General features: G+C 37.6%; 2 protein-coding genes across 3 annotated transcripts; both read right to left on the minus strand.

The window, feature by feature from the left end:
• Window positions 1–5480: 5480 nt before the first annotated feature.
• LOC103469390 (uncharacterized) lies at window positions 5481–7632 on the minus strand. Of its 2 annotated transcripts, none has more exons than XM_008417040.3 (3): window positions 7340–7632; window positions 6902–7006; window positions 5481–6325 (listed from the first exon to the last, which is right to left on the minus strand). In XM_008417040.3, the coding sequence occupies exons 1-3, from the start codon at window positions 7498–7500 to the stop codon at window positions 5869–5871; spliced, it is 723 nt and encodes a 240-aa protein (XP_008415262.1). In that variant the 5' UTR covers window positions 7501–7632; the 3' UTR covers window positions 5481–5868. The 2 variants fall into 2 exon arrangements, with proteins under 2 accessions (XP_008415262.1, XP_008415261.1); XM_008417039.3 differs by having other exon boundaries at window positions 6902–7024; window positions 7340–7630.
• A 417-nt stretch (window positions 7633–8049) lies between these two features.
• Window positions 8050–11082, minus strand: LOC103469391 (uncharacterized). Its single transcript, XM_008417041.2, has 3 exons — window positions 10948–11082; window positions 10528–10636; window positions 8050–8761 (listed from the first exon to the last, which is right to left on the minus strand). The coding sequence occupies exons 2-3, from the start codon at window positions 10629–10631 to the stop codon at window positions 8332–8334; spliced, it is 534 nt and encodes a 177-aa protein (XP_008415263.1). The 5' UTR covers window positions 10632–10636; window positions 10948–11082; the 3' UTR covers window positions 8050–8331.
• Window positions 11083–23870: the final 12788 nt, after the last annotated feature.

Raw genomic sequence — 23870 nt, forward strand, 5'->3', positions numbered from 1 at the left:
CTTCCTCTCTAGATATAGGGTCATGCTCACCACCTCTACCACCCCATCCCCCTCTTTCTGATCTCATCCATTTTGTGTCCCTCCCTACTGTTATAGCACACTGGAAAACAAGCTTTACACTATACAGCAAGATGTGAGTGTATATGTATTTTAAGGTAGATTCATCTATTGTCATCATAAAACAGCATCTGAATGATTTTCACAGCTTAGCCAACAATACCCAAGTGGATCATAAAAGTCCAGAGTGCAAAACTTTGCCCTCTTGTGGTTTTATGCAGAATTGTAACAAGCTGTTTAGTTTGAGTACATATGTAGTGACTGTCCTTTCTTTTTTTAGATTATTCTTATTGGCTCTCCTGTTAAAAATGTGTAGAAGTATTAAAAATAAAGTAATTTGTACTACAGTAACATACCATTAGGAAGAAAAGCTTTTGAGAAAATTCTAAGTGCCATGCTCCTCAACACCCCAAATGAATGTAAATTCATTATTTTGTGATTTCTATTTCATTTTACGTAGGTTATAAGTTATATAATAATTATTAAGTCCCTGCTTCATGGAGGTATATGTATGATATAAGATAGGTCAATTTTGGTGAGACAATTATGGTGGTAAAAACAAGAAAACGTGATTCAAGTGTGGTAGGTATGTGTTGAACTTTATGTGTCATGAAATAATAATAATAAAAACATATCTATCCATAAACATGTACATATCTATGGACAGAGCAACAGTTAAAAGCTTAAAAAGGAAACTGCGACAAACAAGGATGAATGATTGCCTACGTTTGTCTGGCCGCCATGCACAGTGAGGAGGATGGTAAGAGAGTGAGTTTAAAACAAAATAACAATCACAATGACCTCATAGTTATAACTGGTGCAAAGGGGGTCAATGTGTCTCCTCATCAGGCACTGGACATTATGTCTACTGGCTACTTGGAGATCGTGCAAGGAAGAAGATTTTCCCCTCCAAAGCTGATTGGTTTGTCTGGTGAAAAACAAAGGGTTGAATATATGAGAAAGCGCTGCAGGTGATGTTAGATCACACAACTGTTTACCTAGACATTTTCAATAAGTGTCTGATAGTATTTGGCAGAAAACTGAAAACATAATTTGACTGGGTAATTGTGATGCAAAGAGGAGCAGAGGGAATCTGCATGAAACAGTGTTTAATTAGAACGTTTTAAAAAATCTCAACGTGTACTGGTCGTTTGGAAGTGATCCAAAGCTTCTTCTCCCTAAGAAGAATATAGCAGCACATCTTAGTTTTACTGATGAAATGGAACAGATATGAGGCTTTTTCTTTTAAAAATGCAGTCTCCCTCTCAAGAGAGCTTTGCAGAAATAAATGTATGTAAACCTCAACCAAATGAATCAATGTTACTTAAGAAAAAAGGTCATTCCTCCATGACAATGGTGCAGATGAGTATTTGGAGTTATAAGCATCAAAGGCAGTTTTAAAATCTTTCAAACTTCTTAAAACTCCTCATTTGTATAACCCCTCTCTCTCTTTTCATGTCTGTGAACGTCTTTCCTCAATCCCTTTGCCAAAACATTGAAGCTGACCTTAAGCTTGACCTTCTCCTTTCTCATCATCATTGGAGAGCTTGGGAATATCTTTGCTCCACTTCACTCAAATTTTCAGCTGGTGTTGAAAGAGGGCTGCTCCCGCTCTGCAATTCTTTCAGTTTATTCTGACTGATCGGGCAGCAGTTCTGATGTCAAACCCACTTGAATGTACAATCATCAGCTGCCAGCGTGATGTCAGCCAGCTGAAGGGTCAGCTCCGACACAGCAGAGCCAGCTGCCTGGCTCACAGACCAACAGAAAAATTAATTACTTATGTCACGTTCAATAACTCACATCAGAGAGAGTGGTTTTTAAAATTTATTATTTCTGGCATATGAAGGATGTGTAGAGAGTCGTATGATGCGTATTGGAAGAAAGCAGATTGAAAGTTCATTATACTGTATAAAAATATAAAAGCATCTAAAGTAGTATTCATCCATCCATAACACATCAATAACTTGGCAGAGTGTCTCCAATAAAACTTTCCTTTTTTCATTTACTTTCACTGATGCTCTATAAAGCCATGAACCTGATACTGTCAGCCTCAGTGCCAAAGTGTTTTTATGCTGCTTTGTTTACCAATCAAGCTGCAGTCAATGCAAGGATGGCTGCAGATTTATCTGCAGTCCTTCCTGGCTAGTCCACCAAATCATTGGGATGTAAACATTCATCTGTTTGCATGAAAGAGACTTAGACCATCACTCTTTGTATGTAATATTTTACTGTTCAGTACTATTACTGGTGCTTAAGGTGTACTTTTATGAACTTTAACATGTACCATGCTTGCTGAGGCCAAGAAAGTCTGACATGTATTTCTTTGGTTCCTTGCAGTTACTCTGAGGTTCGCACAGTACTTCACACCCATCCCCCTGAAAAGGTTGGCAGCTGTCTCAAATGTTTTACACATGTAAATAACTTTTCAAAATGTAGAACAAGGAACTTTAACTTACAGTTCTCTGATTTTATTGCTGCTTTTGTAGAAGTAGCCACACAGATCATTGGTCGTGTACAGACGGTACTTTGGGAAGCTCTGAGAATTTAGGGCATAATAACTAATCTTTTTAACTTGAATAACCGTAGACTAAATGTACTGTATTTTATGTACATATTGTTTAAGATTCTCCACGGCCAGTAAATTACAATTCAAATCAACAACTACAGCAAATGTCTCATTTCTTGATTCAGAGAAAAAAATAAAGACTATAAAACCAAGAGAAATAAAATAATTTTTTCCTCTTTTTCTGTAGGAGGTTGGACAGATTTATTTCACAGCTGAATATGTGTTAGTGGACAGACAGCATTATGGTAAGCAACAGAGCGCAGCTCTTAAATGTGCAAAAGATATTTCATAAACAACCTGGAACTGAGGAGAAAGTGTTAAAGTGATAAACAAAACACTGACACATCCTCACATTAAGCAATGACTGCTAAGTTGTCAGGGAAAGCATTCATATCTGCAGGATAGGTCAGAAACCAAAACACAACGTTAGAATGAAAAACACGAACAAGAACAGATTAAAAAAAGACAACAGATAAAAAACAGATCCATCTAAAATCTTGTGGGTGATTGCTATTCAAAATTAACCAACAAAACCAAAATATTACAAAATATCTAACTTGCACAATAGGGTCTAACATACATTTAAAAATGCAGCTCAAACTTTAGAGGTTTTGAGGATCCAAGTTATTTGTCAAGATGTAAAAAAAAGTTGAGAGGGGAAAACAATGAAAGGTTCTCCCCACGTTATCTGTACTGTTACATGATACACATTTGTGTTTCTCTGCATGCTGAGAGATTTCAAAACAACAGGCTGACCTGGTGAGCTGATTTCTATACCTAGCCAGGACAAACATAACTTTTGGCCCCCGTGTTTTAGCTGAAGAAATCATGAAATAGATCCCGCATGTGTTTGGAAACAAACGTGCATATCAGTGAAACCCTGCGCTGGCCTGAAACTTTTTGATTCTTTAGAGATTAAACTAACAGTGGAAGCCTGAAACTGACGGGAAGGCTGCCAGCCCTCTGTTCCAGGCTGTCACCCTGATGGGTCAGACACATGGTGAACTATCAAAGACAACCAGACCCTGCTGGATGTCACGACATGTTTGGTGCTGGTGGCAGCTCAGGAAGACAGTGACAAAGTAGTTGCAGAAACAACAAAGAAAAAAGAAAGAAACTTTGATCAGGAAGGTGTCTGACATCATTTGTTGGACCCATTAAATGAATACATTTAAATGTATTGTTTTTTTAAAAATCTAATATGTTTTACCCTTTGCTTTTCAAAGATTGTATTTTAATTTGGAGATTCATCTGTGGGTGTAAACACGCTTCTTGTCGGAGAAGGCCTCTAGATGGCAGTGTTTGAGAGCATTTTGTGCAGTGCACAACCAAACTTCAATAGTAAGGTTTAAAAGATTTTTATTTTATTTTTTTTAAAGATAAATGTGTTTTTACATGCATGATTTGAGCTCTGATGTTTATTCTCAAATATCAGGTCAGGGAGGTTTGTCAGTTTTTGCGTCTGTGTGCACATTCAGTCAAGATATCTGCTGCAAAACACAGCACACGAAACAACAGTTGGGGCTGTTTTCTGTTTTTCAGGTAATTGGGTGAACAATTTCTAAGATTTCACCTCACATGTGGTTCTTTGCTGTTCAGATCTTTGCTTGTTTTTCAGCATTATGTTCAGGTGCAGAAGCTTGTAGATTTGCATCTTTCTACACCTGTGCTCCCCTAATTCTTTTTCTAACCTCCTTCCTCTTTGGAGGTAAACTGCACCTGCTTCAATTCACAAACATTTCCTTCATTCAAAGAGGATGCAAGACTTTCTTAAGTCCTTCTATTTCATATTTAAAATCTCTAATTCTACGCTCCTTTAACAATTTACTTCATCCCGACATTTAAAGCCTACAATGCATGATGGAATTTATCCAGTATATCCATATCTGCAGGTGCAGGTGTGTGTCTTTCTAACCTGGGAGACCAACAACAAAGAATGCAAACACACAAGCACTTATGAGGTAAAATACATAATAGAAAAAAAAATGGAAGTAGTCTTAGGAGCAGTTGTTGGAAACAAAGAAAAGATTAAAAGCTAAAATGTGTGTCAATATCTTCAATATGTCACTCAAAAAGCTTTGTGGATTAAGTCTACACAGGCCCAATTTCTGCCTCTATGTTATTTGCTTTTTATGCAAATGAAACAGCAACAACGGAAACCTTTGATCTGTGCCTCTTTGTTGAGGTGCTGCAAAAAGCCTTGTGACATAACGGGAAACCAGAACCAGAATGGCAGCATGGAGACTTCAAATAGATTTGCTGAAACCTGATTTCTTCTTATGAGATGTAAATGAAGAGCAGCTGTTTCACCACCTGCATTAAATCTCAATACATCTAAAGGTTAATGGTGGTGTCTGCAAAGAACTGGCAGTGATGTTACTGCAAAATAAGTACTTAGTGTTGAGATAAGGTAATTTATTGGGCGGTCAAATCAATCTACGTGTCTTTCAACCTGCTAAAGTGATAACTTTGAAAAGAAAAATAAAATACACAATTATTCTGATTTTTGCTGTAGATTTCAGAAGTAAATGTGTGCATTTAATTCACCCCCTTTGGTTTAGTCTTTCTGCTTTGAACAGAAAATTTTGAACAGTTTTTTTTTTATTTTTAAGGTTTTACTGTGACCGTGATGTACTGCAAATTAAGGCTTCCACTCAATTTATTAAAAACTCAGTCCCACCTCAAAGTAATCAAGACCTTGTAAACATACAAAGAATGCCTTGGATTGAAGGCATGCTAAAAAAAAATAAATAAAAAAAATAAAAATAATAATAATAATCTTTTCGCATTAAAATATTTCAATGTCCTTTTTATGCACTCTTTTTAACCCCAATCAGCAGACAGAGACACACAGTAAGCTTTGGAGAAAATATTTATTTTATTCTGAAAGGATAATGTCAAGGTGAATTCAGACAGTCACTCTGTGTATTTTATTAAGCTATGTGCCCTCATCCTTCAGTGAGTCATCCTTTGATTTCCTTTTCTAAAGATGCCAGTTTAAAACTGAATAGAACAAAAATACAGAAGGGCTTGTGGTATAAAAAGAAGATATTTCTGGCAGGATAAAAAACAAACAAACAACAAATTCAGATTTTAAACAGATTATAAGATAGAGGGTAATACCAAGGCATAGAGACACGGCAGCAACAACAGATCTGCTAAAGCGTGCAAGCTCATTGTAGTGGAGGAAGCCTGCAGAAAAACTCAAACTGTGAGGAAGGATTCTGCAATTGGGATGGGTTCTAGTAAGTCTGCTGTCCCATGTGTGTAAAAAGCTTGTCCCACACCTCCACCTTCATGATGGCATTGCCCATGGGACACATAGTGGCTTTAATGTCAAGGTAGTTACCCACATAATTGATTCCCGAGCCATTGGCTTCCCCTCTGACAAAACCATGCTCATTCTCTTTCTTCTCATAGTACATTTCTTTGAATAAATCCTTATCGCAGTTGCGACCCTTTTTATAGATGCCCACTGCAAACCAGTTCTTGTACAGGTTGTAGTCCCAGGGAACTGAAAACATGATGGCTAGAGTCTCAATGTAGTCATTCTGGGACTTCTCGAAGAGATCGTAGGTCAGGACGCCAACGCTACCGGTTGCTTTCCCACCAGACTTGGTGAAGGTACACACCTCTGTCTTTAGGGGGCGCACTGTTGGTTGAGGTGGGTTGAACACCTCCCCATTGTCAAGGTAAGTTCTAATAACAAAAATTAAGAACAAACTGTTGAAACAGATACTTACATGTAACACATCAAGCTCAGCTGCATAACATTGAATCACAGTAAACCTTTCCTGTTTGGATCAGTTAGGATTACCAGAACTATTGACTAAATGATAATGCTCACTGTCAAACTTTTGTATACAAAGGATATCCTTTTTTAAAGTTCAAGGGAGCCCAGATGAAGACTGATGACTTTTAAAGCTTCTGATAGGTTAATACACAATATCTGAGTTAACAAATATTAACAATAACATACATCAACTGTAATTGATGTATGTTAAGGTCTCCAACACTGTTTCAAAATAAATCATGCAAGATATAAGGAGGGACATTTTGGGCATCAATAAATCTGGAAGGATAAACATTATAGGGATGTCTTGTGTCAGATTTGAATGTTTTTTGGTGCAAAATGTCCATTATGTCCCAAAGAAAAGAAAAACAGATCATACAAATATGTTGGCTAAATCATCATCATTGACAATGACAAAACTCTTTTACCAATATGGCCTGAAAGACATAAAATATATCATGAGAGATCAACAAATTGCTTACTTGGGACTGATAAGACAGTAGTTATTCGTGATATTTGAGATTTCAATAGTCACGCTTCTCTTGCTGGTCACATCAGCTGCCACAGCTTCAGCCGACTCCGTCATTCTGCAACAATTATGAGATCTATTTGGAAAACAAAAGTATTTCAGACAGAGTCAAACAATGTGAAAGTCCTGGATACTGGCGTTTTTTATCGACTTTGATAAAATGGAAAATGGGTGAAATTTAGCTTCAGTTGTATCGTGAGGCAAACGTTTTATAACTCCGACTCTGTTAAGTCTTTATGTCAAACTTGACCATATAATAAATTCTAATGTAATAAATACATGAGATTTTCAATTAGTTTTTGATAATGTTGCTCTTTTAAATACACAAAATACCTATCAAGCAAAATCAAGAAAGGAATTTTAAGTAAGAATAGTGATTTTAGAAACTTACCTGTGGACAAAGGGCAAGTATTCCAAAAGTAAAATGGGAGAAGTCGGAAAAGACACCTGAATGGGAGGCGCTGATTTTTTTTTTTTTTCCTTGTTTTCCAGGATATGCCCTCCCTCTTGCCACATAACGTAATTTAGACCAGACACACCCTCTTTCCACATACATACATTAGTAAGTTTGGGCCTACACAAAAGTGTACTGCAAAAAATATAAATGTGGTTAATCCCTGTATCGTCAAACAACCACACCCTTTCTTGGATCCGTCTCTAATACCTTCCCCTTGGATCTCTTTGTTGCTAACTCTGCACATTTATCCTGTCCTGTCTTTTTTTTTTTTCTTTTTTTATGAAATCCATCTGAGAGAAGCAGTTTGGGAACCTTATTCCATTTTTACTGAGCAACAGAAAAAAAGTAAACAACGCAAGTCTAGGCACACGTCTCTGGAGCCTCTTTACTCTTATTTTTTTTTCTACTACTGAAGCTGTTGTTTTCCAAGTTCCACACAAACAGCAAGATGAAAAGTCTCCTAGCCAGTGAAGAACCGTGTTGTTATTGCGCAGATTAAAAAAACATCTACGCCAGCTTTCCATCTGTTGCCGCTCATTAGAGTTGGATAGATCCAGATCAGAGATTAAATAATAATTACTGTTCATCAGTAATAATGCAGGCATACAGAGTGGGAACATACTCCACACAAGGCAACACAAGCATTGGGTCTGAATGTTTTATTACCATAATCAAAGAGAAGAGAGAGTACAACGTACATGAGTCCAAGACATTAGCTAATGGGAAATCAATGAGCTGGCTGTCAGATATTGATATCTCTCAGCAGACGCAAAATACAGATGACAGCAAAATCAGTCTTCCTCTCCTGAATGCATTGTTTTTTTTATTTCAAGATGACGACAGTGGTCACATCAAACAAATTCTAATCATTCTATGGACGCAAAACCAACAAAGAGCTTAAGAATAAAACCCAGTTGACCTGCACACTAACGGCCCATTTTATCATACAGCTCCACTTTAACAATAGCTTTGCCTGTTGTAGACATTGTGGCTCTTAAATCAACATGTGGTGCTTTATATTCCAGCCCACACCCGTTTGCCTCAGAGCGGGTGAAGTTGCTGAGATCTTTCCCATCATACATCTGGTCGTACAGATGTTTGTCGCAGGCCCGGGAATGCTCGACCACACCCACAGCCAGCCGGTTCTTGTAAACGTTGTGGTCGAAAGGCACGGAGAACATGATGGCCATGCGCTCCGAACAAACCCGGCGCTGCATGTGGAACAGGTCGTAGGTCAGCACGCCGACCGCACCGGTGGCGGTGTTGTCATCCTTAGTGAAGGAGCACACTTCTGTCTTTTGGGTGCGAACTGTGGGCTGGGGTGGGTGGTACGAAAAGCCACTTGTCATGAAAACCCTACAAAGGAAAGCAAGTTACAAATGAATATTGAAGGCATTTCAACAATGTTGCACTGTAAAAAAAAAAACGAGAAAAAACTTCGCAAAGTTTCCTAAAGTTTGGGGATGCTCTTTCTGAGTGTTGGGGTGGAAAAACACTGTACACTGATGGATGGAGTACGACTGGAAGTGTACTACTGTGGACTTCTAAGCAAAAGTGATTCTACCTGCATGCGATGTGCAATGAGGCGGTGTGTGTCAGTGCATGATAGATTGGTAGATGTTCTCAGCAACATAATGTCACATATGAAAATCACCCATCCAAAATATGGCCAGTCCTGACAAATCTAGACAAATGCAGAAACATGACACACATGGCAAAGGACTTGATGTGCATTCTGGTGCTGTTTTGTGCAACTCACTCTTTTTCCTTTTTTTGTACATTATCAGTGTCTTTTAAAAGTATTGACATTCCTTAAACCTTTTTGACATTTTGTCATTTTATTAAAAAAACACAAAGTATGATGTTTTTTAATTTCTTACGACTAATAATCTAACAAGTGTGTATGCATTACACGAAGAGTAGCAAGAATTAAGCCATTTTTAAAGAAAGGTCTTGTATGTCCCATTAACAGTTTGCCACAAGCAATATGGAACACAAAACAAATATGGAAGAAGTTGATCTGATCAGATGAGACCAAAAAATCGAACTCTCTTGGCTGAACCCAGGGTCCCTGCCTTGACACATGGTGGTGAAAGCATCATGCTGTTGGGATCACTTTTCTCAAAAAGGGATCGGGTATCTTATAAGTATTGATGGGAAAAGCTACAGGACAATCTTGATGAAAAGAAAAACTTTTGCTAACTGCAAAACACTTGAGTCTCGGAGGCTGGAACAACCATAAAAACAGAGCTACAATGTCCTAGTTTAGATTTATTGCTTAAAATCAATATCTAACCAATTCCTCACAACAAATGTTGTTTTGTCGCAGCACATTTAGAATAACAGAAACAAAAGAAATATTTTTACACAATGTGTGTATAAATACAAGCTGTTCAAACAGGACAAATGTGCCATCATTTATCTACATAAAAGACAGAATTTGAACATTTACAGTCAAAGCACACTCACATAGCAGAATGCGCCAACCAAGTCCAGACATAGAGACAACTGAGAATCTGTAGTGTTATTCTTGGATGCTCTCTGTCCAATATGACTAAGCTTGAGCAACATTGCAAACAAGAATGGGCAAAGATTTCAGGCTTTCAGTAAGCAAATCTGGCAGAAACTCACCCATGAAGACCTGCAACTGCAATTGCTGTCAAAAGTGAGTCTACAAAGTTTTGACGTTTCTCAGATATTTCTTTGAAAATAGCTTTGAAAATCAGGTTTCATTTTCCTTTCACATTACATTGTTCCAAGTTTTTCTTTCCAAGTTGCCTCGGATTGTGATATGAAAAAAAAAAAAAGAAATCAAGTTCAAGGGGGGTGTGAATACTTATGCGGGTTTCCATTTGTCAACTTTTCTTGTGTCTGACTGTTCTGACTGCAAATGAAAACGTGCATCTTAAAGTGAATAGGACATTAAAACAAGCGTGGTTATTTTTTAAACAGTTAAATATGAAATTACATGGAGTTGTCAAATGCCATTGCTATAAATTAAACGTCAAACATCACCGTGCTACACAGTAACTAGAAACGTACCACACCTCACCTCATTGGGGTTAGACCTCAAATGTACTTTCAAGGTAGTTGTAAGCTTAGTGATGTAGTTGAAGACTTACTTTGGGTTAATGAGACAGTAGTTGCCGCTGATATTGGTTATCTCTATGGTGCAGTGCCTGTTGGTTGTAATTGTGGCGGACACAGCCTCTGCTGTTTCAGGCATCTTGACTGCAAGAGAATTATGAGTGAAAGCTCAGTTTTGTAGATCCAATAGAGCAAAACAAATATGTGTGTTTTCCATTTAGATACTCAGAAAACATTAGTAGTATTTAAGATGATGGCTGGATGAGAAGAAACAAAGGTGAAAAGTGAACTTTTACAGTTACACTAACTAGCTGGAGAGAACAAATGTAGGCAAAGTAGGTGTGCTAACATCAAAATAGTGGAAGAGAAAAACGATCCACAGTACTTGTAAAACTTTTTCTACACAATAAATCAAGTGATATTTTCCTATTGCTGAGTGTGATTGTTATATTTACCTTTTAGAGATTCGCACCAGTGTTGTGCCAGACAGCAGCGTCAAGTTCTTTTCCTCAGATCCTGGAGAGAGTGTCTCTCGTGTGATTACACCTCCACAGCACTTGTTCAAACACAGGCGTGTCCACATTATCAGTTATTAGAAAATTCTGGCTAAAAAAAGTGGTGCTTTGGGCACCTGGTATTCTGTAAATGCTGCATAGTAATCATCATGGAGGATTTTAATTGGGTGAATCTCAAAACATATCAATTAAGACTGATTATTGTCAGGTTTCCATGTGCAACACAGATGAGATGTATTGATAGAAGATTTTTCTCACATTAAACTTTCATTTTTTATCTTTATTTTTTAAAATGTCCATGTCTTTCATAGGTTCTCATAGTTTAATTGATTGTCTTGTAGATATTTTACACAAATCCCACCACTCCTGTAGTAGGTAGCGAAACACTTCATGTTCCATCTTGTTTTGAGTAAAACTACATTTTCCCTGGTATTGCTCAACTGGTTATTTTGCTGCAGGTAAGGGCTTGGAACAGATTCCTGTGGGAACCTCCTGAAATCATTCACACATTTCAACACACTGTCTACATCCAGGTCTTAAATGCATACTCTTCTCCCAGAGGATTAGGGAGTTGTGAAAGAGGCACTCCCTTTCTCCCCGTTGGCTTCACAAACAAGACTATGCAACAACTGACTATAGTATCAGCAGTATATCTGAACGCTTCCCGATTAGAGATGTTTTGCAGTATGATCCTTTAAGCATCACACATAATATCACAGCAGCTGTTCTCTTTTTGTCTAAGAACCCTTCAATTTCAAAATTTGAAGTCACCAGATGGCACCAAACATGCGTCTGCAATAAAACATTTGTACTCCACGGAGTTTGTCAGGTTAAGTCTTTTCTAGCTTCAGACACTCTGTAATTCCATTAAGGAAATTCTAAATGTTACAAACAGAAAATCCTTGATATCTATTAACAATAGTAGGTTTTTATGTGTCACCGTGTATGCTTTATTTTCACATTTCCAAGGATTTTAGATGTTAAAATAGAACAATCCAAACATAAAACAAATGCAATCTCAGTGGTATTATCTTTAAATTGGAATCTGCCTGGTTGAGTCTTAAATGCGCAAAAGGACCTTTATACATAGGAATGGCTTCCTCACTTTGACCTGTCTTCTGCTGCCACCCTCAGGCCAAATTTTAGGTATTTCAGATACAACATTTGCCAAATCACTCTTCTAATGACGAAAATGATCCTATAGAGACGTAATGACCCACACTGAGTATTATGTCTCTTCATCGGCACTCACAGGGGTTAACAGTGATCATCCTGTATTCCGCATGACCTGCCTTTTAAGAGCTCATCTCAGGCCAAATTACATCCTTCTGAAGCAGGTGCGTTAAATTTAATCACACTCAGGTTATCTTTGTGAGAATAGTTAGTAAGAGGTAATTAAGAGGGTGACAAAAGGAAATAAGATGAGCACTCGCAATCAGCGTGATGCTGAGACTTTCACAGTGTTATGACAAAGATAAATGTATGCTGAGTACATAACCATATTTAATCACAATGGCTGCAGTATCAGTAAATCAACCTCATGCCACTTGTGTCGCAGCTTTTAGTCCATTAGACACCTCTTTTGACAGCATTATGTTTTATGTACTTCTGTTGTTTTCAATTTTACTGACACTGTACATCGTTCGCAAGAATATTTTCGCAGAATGCAGCAAAATCTATTATCCATTTATCTCCGATCCGAGTTGAATAAAAGCAAATGAATTTAACGTTAAACCCATTACAGTCAGCGCTTAATTACCCTTCTGTCTTTTCGGTTTCAGTCAAATTGCACTGTTGTTGTGCCGCCAGTGATGAGAAAATGGAGGACACATTGAATAAAACTGTGCAAAAACACTCAAATAAAACAGGACCTCAGCATATATGGCTTCTCATATTTTTTATGATAAATATGCATAAAATGTAAAGTTACATTGAATACCTACATTTGCTGGAGAGACCTATTGCAGTATTGTTAAAATTGCATTAAGTTGAAAGGACAAGATTTGGAAATGCAAACCGCATTTTGGACAAAACCTCTTTCACAATATGGCCAGAAGGTTGATTATGATCTCACCCCAAGGGGGCCCTACACTGTTCACATGGATTAGTAATAAAATGGAACGTTAGTGGTAAATTGCAACTAATTAATTAGCTACTTTGTTGAAGCACAAATTAGTCAACACCACTTCCAGATCTCTTTATTTTTCCTTGGCAGTCATTTCATGTTTTTAAGCTGCTGTCACACTGTTTCTTAGTTTGCCACAATTAAATATATGATTTATTTGGGTCTAAAAAGAAATATACAATAAATTTTGTGATAAATGAAATCTTGTCACATAATATGAAGTATGTTTATTATTTGTGATTAAAGGGTAAATTACTTTTTGATGGAGCTTTGCATATTATTTTGTTCTTTATCTATATGTATAAAAATACCACAAACAAATCTTTTATCCCTACACAAATCTACAAAAATGTAGCTGTCATATTTGACAGATGATTTTCAGTTCACTGAAAAATATCGGAACTATTTTAAGTTCTCAACAAATATGGCTCTCAAAAGTAAACCAGGTGTTTTATTTTTATATGCCACACTTTTAGAGTATAACTTTCAGTCTTCAGAGGATTTCCATTATCAGACTCACAGATTTGCCTTCCATCCATTACTTAATGTCTGGTTCTGTTATGGTCTCTTCCCAGAATCACTCTTTCATTTCCAAATGTGATGTCGACAGTGTGGAGCTCTGGGATTGAAAACTGGCCACTTAGGAGGTGTGAAAACAAAAATCATTATAAATAGCCCTACAGCGGTGGGCTTTGACAGATGTGCCAGACTGGTCTTAGGCTAATATGAAATCATTGCAATAAACTGCATCATGTAGGCTAATGGCACTTACTTTAAAAAAATAAAAAATAAAATAAAATGTGGAGGTTTGTCTGATTTACCACAAAACTGAACACACACAAATATTCTTGTTCTGGTGTAGAAATAAAATACACAAAACGCAACACAGTTTTGCTTCAGTTAAACACTAATGTCTTATTCATATTCCACCCCCTCTCCCCCCTTCCTGCTCAGCAATGAAGCCACCTTCTTTGCAGCACTAATGATGCATAACATCAGTGACATTTCTGTCTCCAGAGAGAGCAATTTGGTTCTGTCTTAATCTCTTTATCTCTGCAGATAAACCTGATGATAACTGGGTGTTTAATGCAGAGCTTATTGCTGCATTTAAGACCAATTATATCAAACAGTGTTCACCCAAACCTTCTATTTTACATAGTTCACTTCTGAAATATTAAAACAAATTATTTTCTGACTCATGTCATCTAACCAGATGTCTTTTCTTCATTCTCACTTGTGATCCATGTTTCAGTCAAGGAAAGGTTGTCACTGTACTCTGCCTCTAATGTAACACAGAGAGTTCAGGTCCTGCACATCCATTTAAGCAGCTCCAAGCTGGTCCACATGAAAAGGTCAAATCATTGCGCTTTGTTTGTTCAGGTCAGAGAAAGACATAATACTCAGTCATGATAAGAATTTGTAATGTTGTGTGACGCAGTTGATCGTAACAGACTTGCCAAGTTAATCAGTTCTTAATTGAGAAGTTGTTTTTCCAATAACAATCTAAGAAGAAAATGCTGGATGATAAACATGTTAGTTTTTTTTTTTTTTGACTATCATTTCAACACAAATAGACAAGAGTATTGACTTATGTATGAAGACAATATAATGCTACTGCACAAAGCTTGAAGAGGAGCTGCCTGTTTTAGGTCAGCAATGATGAGAAGACGCCTTCGTTATTTGGTCAATTGTATAGCATAGTGGAATAGTTTATCACTTTCTTCAAAGTCAGAAATTTAAATTTCTTTTATGTTTACTAGAATTGCCTTATGACTAAGATGAAATGTTTGCATGTTCTTACACAAGTTTGGAATTTCTCACGCAAGTTTATGTCCAAGTTATAACTTTAACTTCCTGATCTATGTGTTAAGATCTTGCTTATGGCTTCAACATGGTGCCATCAATCATAAAATATTCTGCAGACAAATGTTTGTTATGTGGATGAACTGTCAGTGGGATTTCCCACTTGTCTTAGCAGCTATGAGAATAAAATGTATTTCAGTCTAAAATAGTTAGGTAGCCTCGCCTTCATGCAGAGATCATTTTCAAGTTTTCATGTGTACAATATTTTATGCAAAAGATGTGAAACATGTAAAACTATGATATTAATTCAAATAAAAATAAAATCCTTGTGGTAAACTGCTACAATGCAATGAAATGAAATACAAAGCAACTAGAGTCTCATCATCCTCTCTTTAATTCCTTTTGTCACATCTTGAGTTGCCATATAATTGTAAATTATTTGGTTATTAACATACTTTAATAACCTCCTTCAACAGTTATTAGCAGCCACAACAATCTAAAACATGATTTATAACCAAATTCGAATCCTTAAACTTTTTAGAGAGAACGCCAATAATGTAAGATTAAGTTAGTCAAATATCAAATCAAGGATTTGTGATTCAGAAGCCTACTCGGTGTCTCAAAAGCAGAGATATAAAAATCACGAAAATCATTTTAGCTACAGATGTAATCGTGGGATAAAAACATTCCTACGTTACATATCACACTATTCGCTGCTTAAACTCTTATAATTCAATCAGCCTTGAGGTCGGGAGATTCTGATTAATCTCTTCAGTCATCAAAATGGTCTTCAAAGGTAAAGGTTCTCAAACGTAGGGTAATGGGTGAGAGGAAGTAGACGGGGATTATGCAAACTTCGCGGTGATTAATTTTGGTCTGAGATGTTTCTGCGCTGATGGTAGCCTGGAGACGAGCCTATTGATTGATTGCTACCGAGGGCGCGAGGTTCTGCACATTTACTTTTTGATGAATCGGCTGTCAGGGCCTCGAACAACCAAATATGGCTCTGTAAATGAATGTTTAAGTGATTATGGTATAAGTGTAAATAGTACGCATCTATTAAGGAGGATTACATTTGGTGCAACTTTAAGATGAGAGGAGGAATAAAGGGGCAAGACAGCAGAATATCCCACTGCAAAGTAGACATAGGGAAAAATGTGGTTTTAATCTGCATATTTAATGTTTTAGCATTCAAATAGAGAAGTCCTTGACATTAATCTCTGTGTGTGTGTGTGTGTGGGGGGGTGCATGTGTGTGTTTCAGTGTCTGTGGATGCATGAGGCTGTGTGTTCATATAGGCCGGTGTGTGTGTGTGTTTTTAAGAGGCCGAGGCTGAAGACGAGGGCTTTAAGTTGACAGAGCATGCCAGCGCATCCACCCGCTCAAATTACCGCGCGACAAAACGCATCCAGGGTGCTGCACTGGAGGTGAGAGTGGGAATAAACGCCTGCTTCAAAGATGATTTGTGCTCAGCGCGGATTAATTCCCCCACCTAAGAAAAATCAATAGCGCCGTGTGGAATAGGAATACATTTGTGTCACCTTTTGGTGACAAGGAAGTGAAAACACACTGCGGAGGCAAGTTGAGACAATGCACATCAAAATGATTAAAACCCACTTAAACTGGTGAGGGGCTCAATCCAGGGAGCCGCAGGTAATTAAAGATTTTCTCCCTTTGTTCATTTCTCTGTACAGTATGTCCCAAAGCGGAGCCTGTTTTAAAATGTGTTCTATTATTCCAAAATACCAATTGTGTAATCTCTCATGATTGAACCGCAGGCCTTTCATCACTCACAATACAAATGTATTAACGACATTCATTTCTTATTGTTCATGTAAACACTTGCCGCCTAATTTTGGCATTCAGATCTCTGCATTCGACCCTCAGCGGCCTTTTTAGCAGTATTTTACCTTGATTTTGTAATTATTTGAAAACCAACACTTGCTGATTTAAATTTACATATGGGCATAAACACCAGCAGCTAATGGATGCAAACTTTACAAGCACCTCAAAAACATTCTGATTTCAGTGCAGGAAGAAATTCTTCGGGGGAAAAACACAAACGGCTTTTTTGATTTTCAAGAATGTGTCAAAAGAATGGAATGGAAACAGATACTGTATTTTTTTATTTATGTTTTGTCCTGATCGCTCGGCTTCCTTTGTCCTGCTTAATTTTCTGTAAACACTTTTTTTCCCCCTCCAAGCTTCAGATTTCTGAAAAGCACCCTGACTTTTGTCCTTTGCGTTCGCGACACCCTTCAAAGACGTTTTGGGAAAATACCTGCATTGTGCAAACATGCTGTATTGCACAGTTAGCGGCTCATTTCCATATCCCCAAACAGAGCGTCCTCATCCTCGCATTGACTAAATGATAAACACCAAGGCCTCTGTTTGCTACTGATCCTCTGAAGAGAAGACAGACAGGAGATCAATGAGCTCCTCATCCTCCATCCCATCTGCCATTCGCTTTTTTTGCTTTTTCAGTTCCCCCAATTTTCTCATCATCCCTACTTTCTCCTCCAACCATTGCATCCGCCTGCCGCTGTCATTCAGTGTTTATAAGGCTTAATCCTCTGCTTTTCACTCACGCTACACAACCTGGGCTGCCCCTGATGCCCCACCCTCCCCAGCTCCATCCCGCTTTATGGGAAATATAATCCCATTGATCCAAAACCCGATGGGAAGCGCTGATCTGTAAACAGACAAGTGCTCAATAAGAATCGCCTGGTCCTCCAGAGAGGAGACAGAGGGCTGGCTGGGTGTTAGGGTGGGTAGGTGGTGTTGCAGGGGCAGCAGGTACTGAGGAGGTTTACTGAGGAGACTGAAAGTGGCGGAGGTCTTTCTGTTGTGTGTCTTAGCATCATTTATCAGATTTATTGCAGAGCTCCTTCATTGCCCCCTCACCTGGCTCCACTCATTCTAACTTTATTGCAGCCTTGAACTATATTCTACCCAAGCAATTAAAAGTTCTTAGCTCTGAGTGAACATATGAAAGGTGTGACATTTTCGTTTTGACTGACGGCGAATTTAGAGCGACAGGAGAGACAGATGCAGCCAACCATGGATATGGATTTTTTTTTTCCTTGCTGCTTTTTTTTTTTTTTTTTTTTACAATTTCCTCACAACCTGTGTTTTTGCTCCCCGTCTTACATCTGGAGACTACTTTGGCAACATTGCAAGACTAAGAGTTCAAGCAGACATGAAAAACTAAACTCCTTGAAAGTCATTTGATGACAGTTTAGCATTGACCAAAAAAAATTATACCTCTCCTATTTTTCTTAATTTCTTTTGAACATTTGACAATTCTTCTGGATCAAGGATATTTCTAATACATTCCCAGTGTCTCATTAGAATAAGGATCTTTTAAAAACTTTATTACATTTTTTATTATGAGCTTATAATTCATTTAAAAATGCTTCATTAATCCCAAATGAAAATTAAATGTTGTTGCAATTCATATTATCCAAGATTCTTCAAATAATTGCTTTAGAGGCTGAAAGCTATTAGCAGGAAGGATCTCCTGTAGCTGTCTGTATTACAGAGATGCTGAAGAAGCCTCTGACTGAATGCTTTCAAAGCTCATGCAATAATTTTCCATAATTTTCTCGATTTTATGAAGAATCCTTCTTTGCACTCTTTATAGCAGACCTAGAGAATATATGCAGCATCTTGTTCTACTCAAAAGGTATGGTGTGCTCTGTCTCTTCTTGCAGATGTTTCACAGTTGCGTCTCCAGTTCAGTCAGTTTTCCAGGTGAACCCCGAGGTACTTACACTCCTCAGACTCCTCCACCTCTTCTCTTATGATGGAAACAGTGTTTGACCAAATCCCTTTTCTTTTGACGTGAACAATCATCTCCTTTGTTTTGTTCACATTTAATAAAAAAAATATTACTTCTGCACCATGGCACAAAATGGTCGACCAGCTCTCTGTGCTCGGCTTCTTGTCCATCTCTGACACACCTGATGACTGCGGAGTCATCTCAGTATTTCTGCAGATGAAAGAACTCTGACTTGTGCGGAAAGTCTGAAGTGTACAGAGGGAAAGGAAATGGAGAGCGTACAGTCCCCTGAGGTGCTGCTGTGTCCCAGAGGGGAACGTGGAGCACAGGAGAGCACAGCTTTTATTCTCAACTACATGAAAGATGCAGCATCAGAAAAGTTTTTGGCTCCCTTTAAGATAATTTGGAGTGTTATTTCAATCCCTCTTCATATAAGAACAGGACTTAACTCTTCTGTTAGTGTGAATTTAGGGTCAGCCCAGGTCAACTCCAGTCACAGCTGGGAGATGCCACCAATGTTGGCACTAATGTGCGTTCTGGGTCTGTGTATTCATCTGTCTTTTGAGGGATCTTTGAACTAGCAAAAGAATTGAAGAGCAGAAGAAAAAAAATATGCCAGAATAACCATAAGCTGTTTAAGAATTAAATCCTTTCTTTGACGTTCAAATGTCTTACCAAATGAATATTCAGAATTTTTCCAGTAAACAAAACTGTACTTTTTTCTCCTTGTTTGTTTCTCTCTCTCTTCTTCTTCTCACTTTTTCTCTCTCTTTATCTCCAAATCCATCCTCTCCAGCTAAATTAAAAGGTGTTTACGCATCTGATCGTTATCCTAAAACAAAAGGAATTTCAAATATTCCCAATTAACAGTGTCAAATATTAACAGATTGCAAGATCAGCTTCAAAATATAAAAAAGGAGGAAACCAAAAGTGTCAAAAAGGATTCTGTAGTGACAATTCTCATCACAGTTGTTAAATAAGCCAAAAAAAATCTGTTGCAAGTGTTTTCTGCAGGTGGGTAGCAACTCCTTAATGAGTAACACCCTAACCGCTTCAACTTTAAAATCTTCATTTATTTCTCTAACAATCATTCTAAGGACAGTTTGCTCAGCGGTTCCTGAAACGGAGTAAAATGCAGAAAACTGCTGGTCTTGCTCATCCTTCCTTCTACATTCATGAACACGGTTGGTGTTGTGAGCTGAATATTCCAGGGAACCAACAGACACTTTGAGGTCAAAAGCACTATTGACTCATAAAATAAACTGTATGGATAAAATGTCTCATCAATACCAACAGTATGTGAGCCTCCATAAAAACTCCACTTCCATGCCATTAATTTAAAATCGATCCAACAGGCTTGAACATTGTGAAACAAATACACAGAATGTGCAGAGCGCTGCTCAAAACTCAGCTGAAAGTGAAGTTCTTTTTCTCAGCATTTCCACAGAACCAACAAAGATTTCTTTTTTTGAGTTACCATATATTACCCGCAGCATGTTTATGAAGAGCAGTGCTGAGACGGCCTGTACGGTGTGTGCTCTTGCTGTAAGCATGCCTTCACTGTGAGTTACAGATGCCTCTGTTCAATTCAACTCTTCCTACTTTTGGTTTGCTTCTCAAAGTGTCACAGCAACTGCAAACATGGAGGATGCACAGTGAGCGCAAAGTCTGTTCTGCTCTGAAATTGCGTCTTGTGGAGGTCTGAGGAACACTTTTTTTTTTATTTCGTCTGCCCTGAGAGGAGAAACTTTCTGATTTGCAATCAAGCAGAAATGTAAAAAAAAAAAAAAAAAAATTCCTGTTGGTTTTCTTAACCACAGATTGAGATGAGGAAAGCTTCTTTTTTTTATTCTTTTTTTGCTTAAGAAGACAAATCAACACGACTGATGAAACTGTGCCGTAATCAGATGGCGCTATGTTGTAACCAGAATGCACATCAGAGATAAACATGTTTTCTGAGATAGTGGAAATGCATTTAGAAAAGGCACACTTTTAAAAAAAAAAAAGTATTGCCGACAGAGATTCAAAACATACCCCAAAATCGCTGGTAAATAGCAATTTCCTATTTATGAATGCTGTGCTTTTTCTACTTCTCAAGAACAAGAGGGAAGACGAGATTTGCAAAACCTACACCGTGTTTGAAAGAGATTATCACACAAAAAGCATAAGACTGGGAGATTAATCAACACATTTCCTCCTGATCTGAAATTATTAGATATTGTGTTATTGTGGGTGTTCAGCCAGCTGAAACCTGGCTTTATTGTTGTTTTATTGGGCCGCCTTTCAGATTGTTTGTTATACCGTCAGGAAAAAACACATGGATGTCTCTTGCATCTTTTCTGACTAAATCTTTGAATTTAAGTTGTATCGGATTCTTTCTGAGTGTTTTTCCCCTTTCTTTCAGCTTGTAGAACCAATAGTTGTAGGAACCAGTCGGAGGCTGAGTCTGACAAAAATAAATATGTAATTATGCAGCAAAAGAAAAAAAATGCAATATGTCAGAAATTAGAATCTTATCCCCTGCTAATACAAAACTAGATTGCCATGAGCAAACTCCCCCACCTTCAAAAAGAGCAAAACTTACTTTTGTTTGTTTTTATTTACAATCCAAATGTGTCTTCCTGGACCTGAGAAACATTCTGCAGTTTCTTTAGCAATGTTAAATTACATATCTTTTTTTTCCTTGTTTACTTTTGGGAGACTTGTAAAAGAAAAGTGTTCTCTTGTTGTAGATTAACAGCTCGTCCTTTGGGATTTATGCTGCAGGGCTACTCCACCGGAAAAACTGGAATCAGGGTTTCGGCTTATCCGCGCAATGCTTGTCCTTGTCTCTAATGCACTTTTAGTTCGCAGGTGATAGAAATGTTCTCTTTTGTCTTCAACATCTTAAAAGTTCATTTAGAAATTAAGGGAATTTAATTGCCTTCTTGGTCAACAGGAAGTAGCTAGGCAACTAGACTTATCTCTGCTTTTCTTGCGTAAAATGTATGCTCCAAGCAAAATGAATGACTAATTACATTTCTTTTAAAAAATTTGCTACTTCACCACTTCCTGCTGCAGATTCCCAACAATCTTAAAAGCTGGTTTCTATAACATCAGAGCATGTAATCATCACCTCATCTTCATGTAAGAGTTGCTTTAACCCAACCGGACATTTAGAGCTAAAACCTTAAGCTTAGTTGAAGTTTAGTCGCAGACATTACAACTATTTTACAGTCTAAGATTCATAAAGTCATTTTGACTTTTTCTGTTTCAGTCAGTTAGGATTAAAAAATATTTCCCTTTGCTAAATGCAAGAAAAATAACTACATTTCTTCATATTCAGAAGGCTGTAAGTATTTGGTTGGAATGACTTCTACAAACAACACAGATATCCTTCCATCTTTGTCATTCTTCTTCTGGACAGAATGTGTGTAAATTAGTCAGGTTTGTAGGTTTACTTGCTTACACACATCTTTTGGCTCGGTGCTTTGTCATAGTAACTACAAAAAGCTTTGACTTTTTTGTCGTTAAGCCTTGTAACTAACTGGTTCGCTTTGAGTCATGTAGAAGACCCATTTAATCAGATCATCTTCTAGGCTTTCACAAATTGTATGCATTGTGTAAAATTTTACGGCTTTGTAATCGTGTATTAAATTTGAAGAAAGTAACAAAACAATTCCCTGCCATTTATGAAGAGCAAAAACACATGGCTGACCTATGCAAACATAAAACCTAAAACATGAAAAGATTAGTTTAATGTTATACAAGGGTATGTAAGTATCCAAAAGAATGATTTTGTTTTAAATTAACTTTTATAACACAAACGTGTGAAATTCCATTGTGAAATGACTCATAAACATTTTTAATATTACCAGTTTACGAGGTTCCCACCTGATGGACTGGCAACTTATGTACCCTGCTTCTCACTGACGTACAGTCAGGGGGGGGCAGGTGAGGCAGTGATGAGCTGTGCCTCACCCTGGGGGGGCGCTGTCAGAAACACTGATTTATGCAGGCAGGAGGTGCATTCCCATTGCCGTCTCTCTTCATATCACCATATATACATGTTTGACTCCATCTGATATATTTAACGAGGGTACTTGACATATTTGGTCTTTCTGAGCTGCCATAAATTCTGCAGTGAAAACGAATAGGCGAGGCCGAGAGTACTGTGCCCCACTGATAGGGGGCAGTGCTGAGCCCCCTTGACTCAAAGAGCAATAGGTGCTCTTCATCTATGCATTGTAAAGACTATGCATCTATCTCTTAGCATAGTTTTTTTAAGGCATTTTTAAATTAAATCGGGCAATTTTTTTTGGCAAACACCATTAATGAATTCAGGAATTTCCATCTCACAAAAACATTTGAATACAATTGTAACTACTGCAAACTTACTAATCTGAAAAGCAGTTCATCTTGATAAAATAAAATTTCTGCATGCGTTTCGATTTTTTTATTCAATTTCTTTGGTGGTGTAATCAACAGATTAGTCATTTACAAAGAGCAACTGCCAAGCAAATCCATGTTTCAACAAGTAGACAGATGGTCTGGACTGGGAAAAAGCCTATAATAAATATTAATTGGTTGATATGTGGTTTGAGGAGGAAATGTGGTGCTGAGGTAATTTATGATTGTGGTCATTTCAAGATAAACCAATAGACACATACAGATTTGGACAGTCTTCTGCATCAACTGCAGGTCAGTTTCCGAGTCTTTCATTTTACATCACAGCAGTGTTAGCTGTGCATATCTATGTAAAAAAAACAACAAACAAATTAACAAGCATGTGTTATAGTAGTAGGAGCAGCGTCACATTATTTCTCAATGGCTCAGATAGTAAAGGAGAGGTTATCGGAGCATGAAACATCATTTTCACACATGTATTATCTACTACAGTAGTAAACGTTCAACCCAGTGAGGAATCTTTGGGATGTTCCCAGGTATACATTCAGCAGTGTATCACTTTTAAAGCAAGATCTTGATTTTAGGTCGACAAATTTGGAGTTCTAGGTGTAAACTTCTATGCAACAATAGACCATTGGTCAATTTTCTTCCTACTCTTGGGTTCTGACTTTTTTCACTGCCTCACCAGATTGTGTACAAAACAAGTATTTTTCCTTGAAAGTTTTAGCACCTTAATTCGGGATTGTGGGTTGCCTACAGTGTCAAATT

Source organism: Poecilia reticulata, chromosome 8 (genome assembly GCF_904066995.2).
Source record: "Poecilia reticulata chromosome 8, P_reticulata-male-v2, whole genome shotgun sequence".
Taxonomy (NCBI): domain Eukaryota; kingdom Metazoa; phylum Chordata; class Actinopteri; order Cyprinodontiformes; family Poeciliidae; genus Poecilia; species Poecilia reticulata.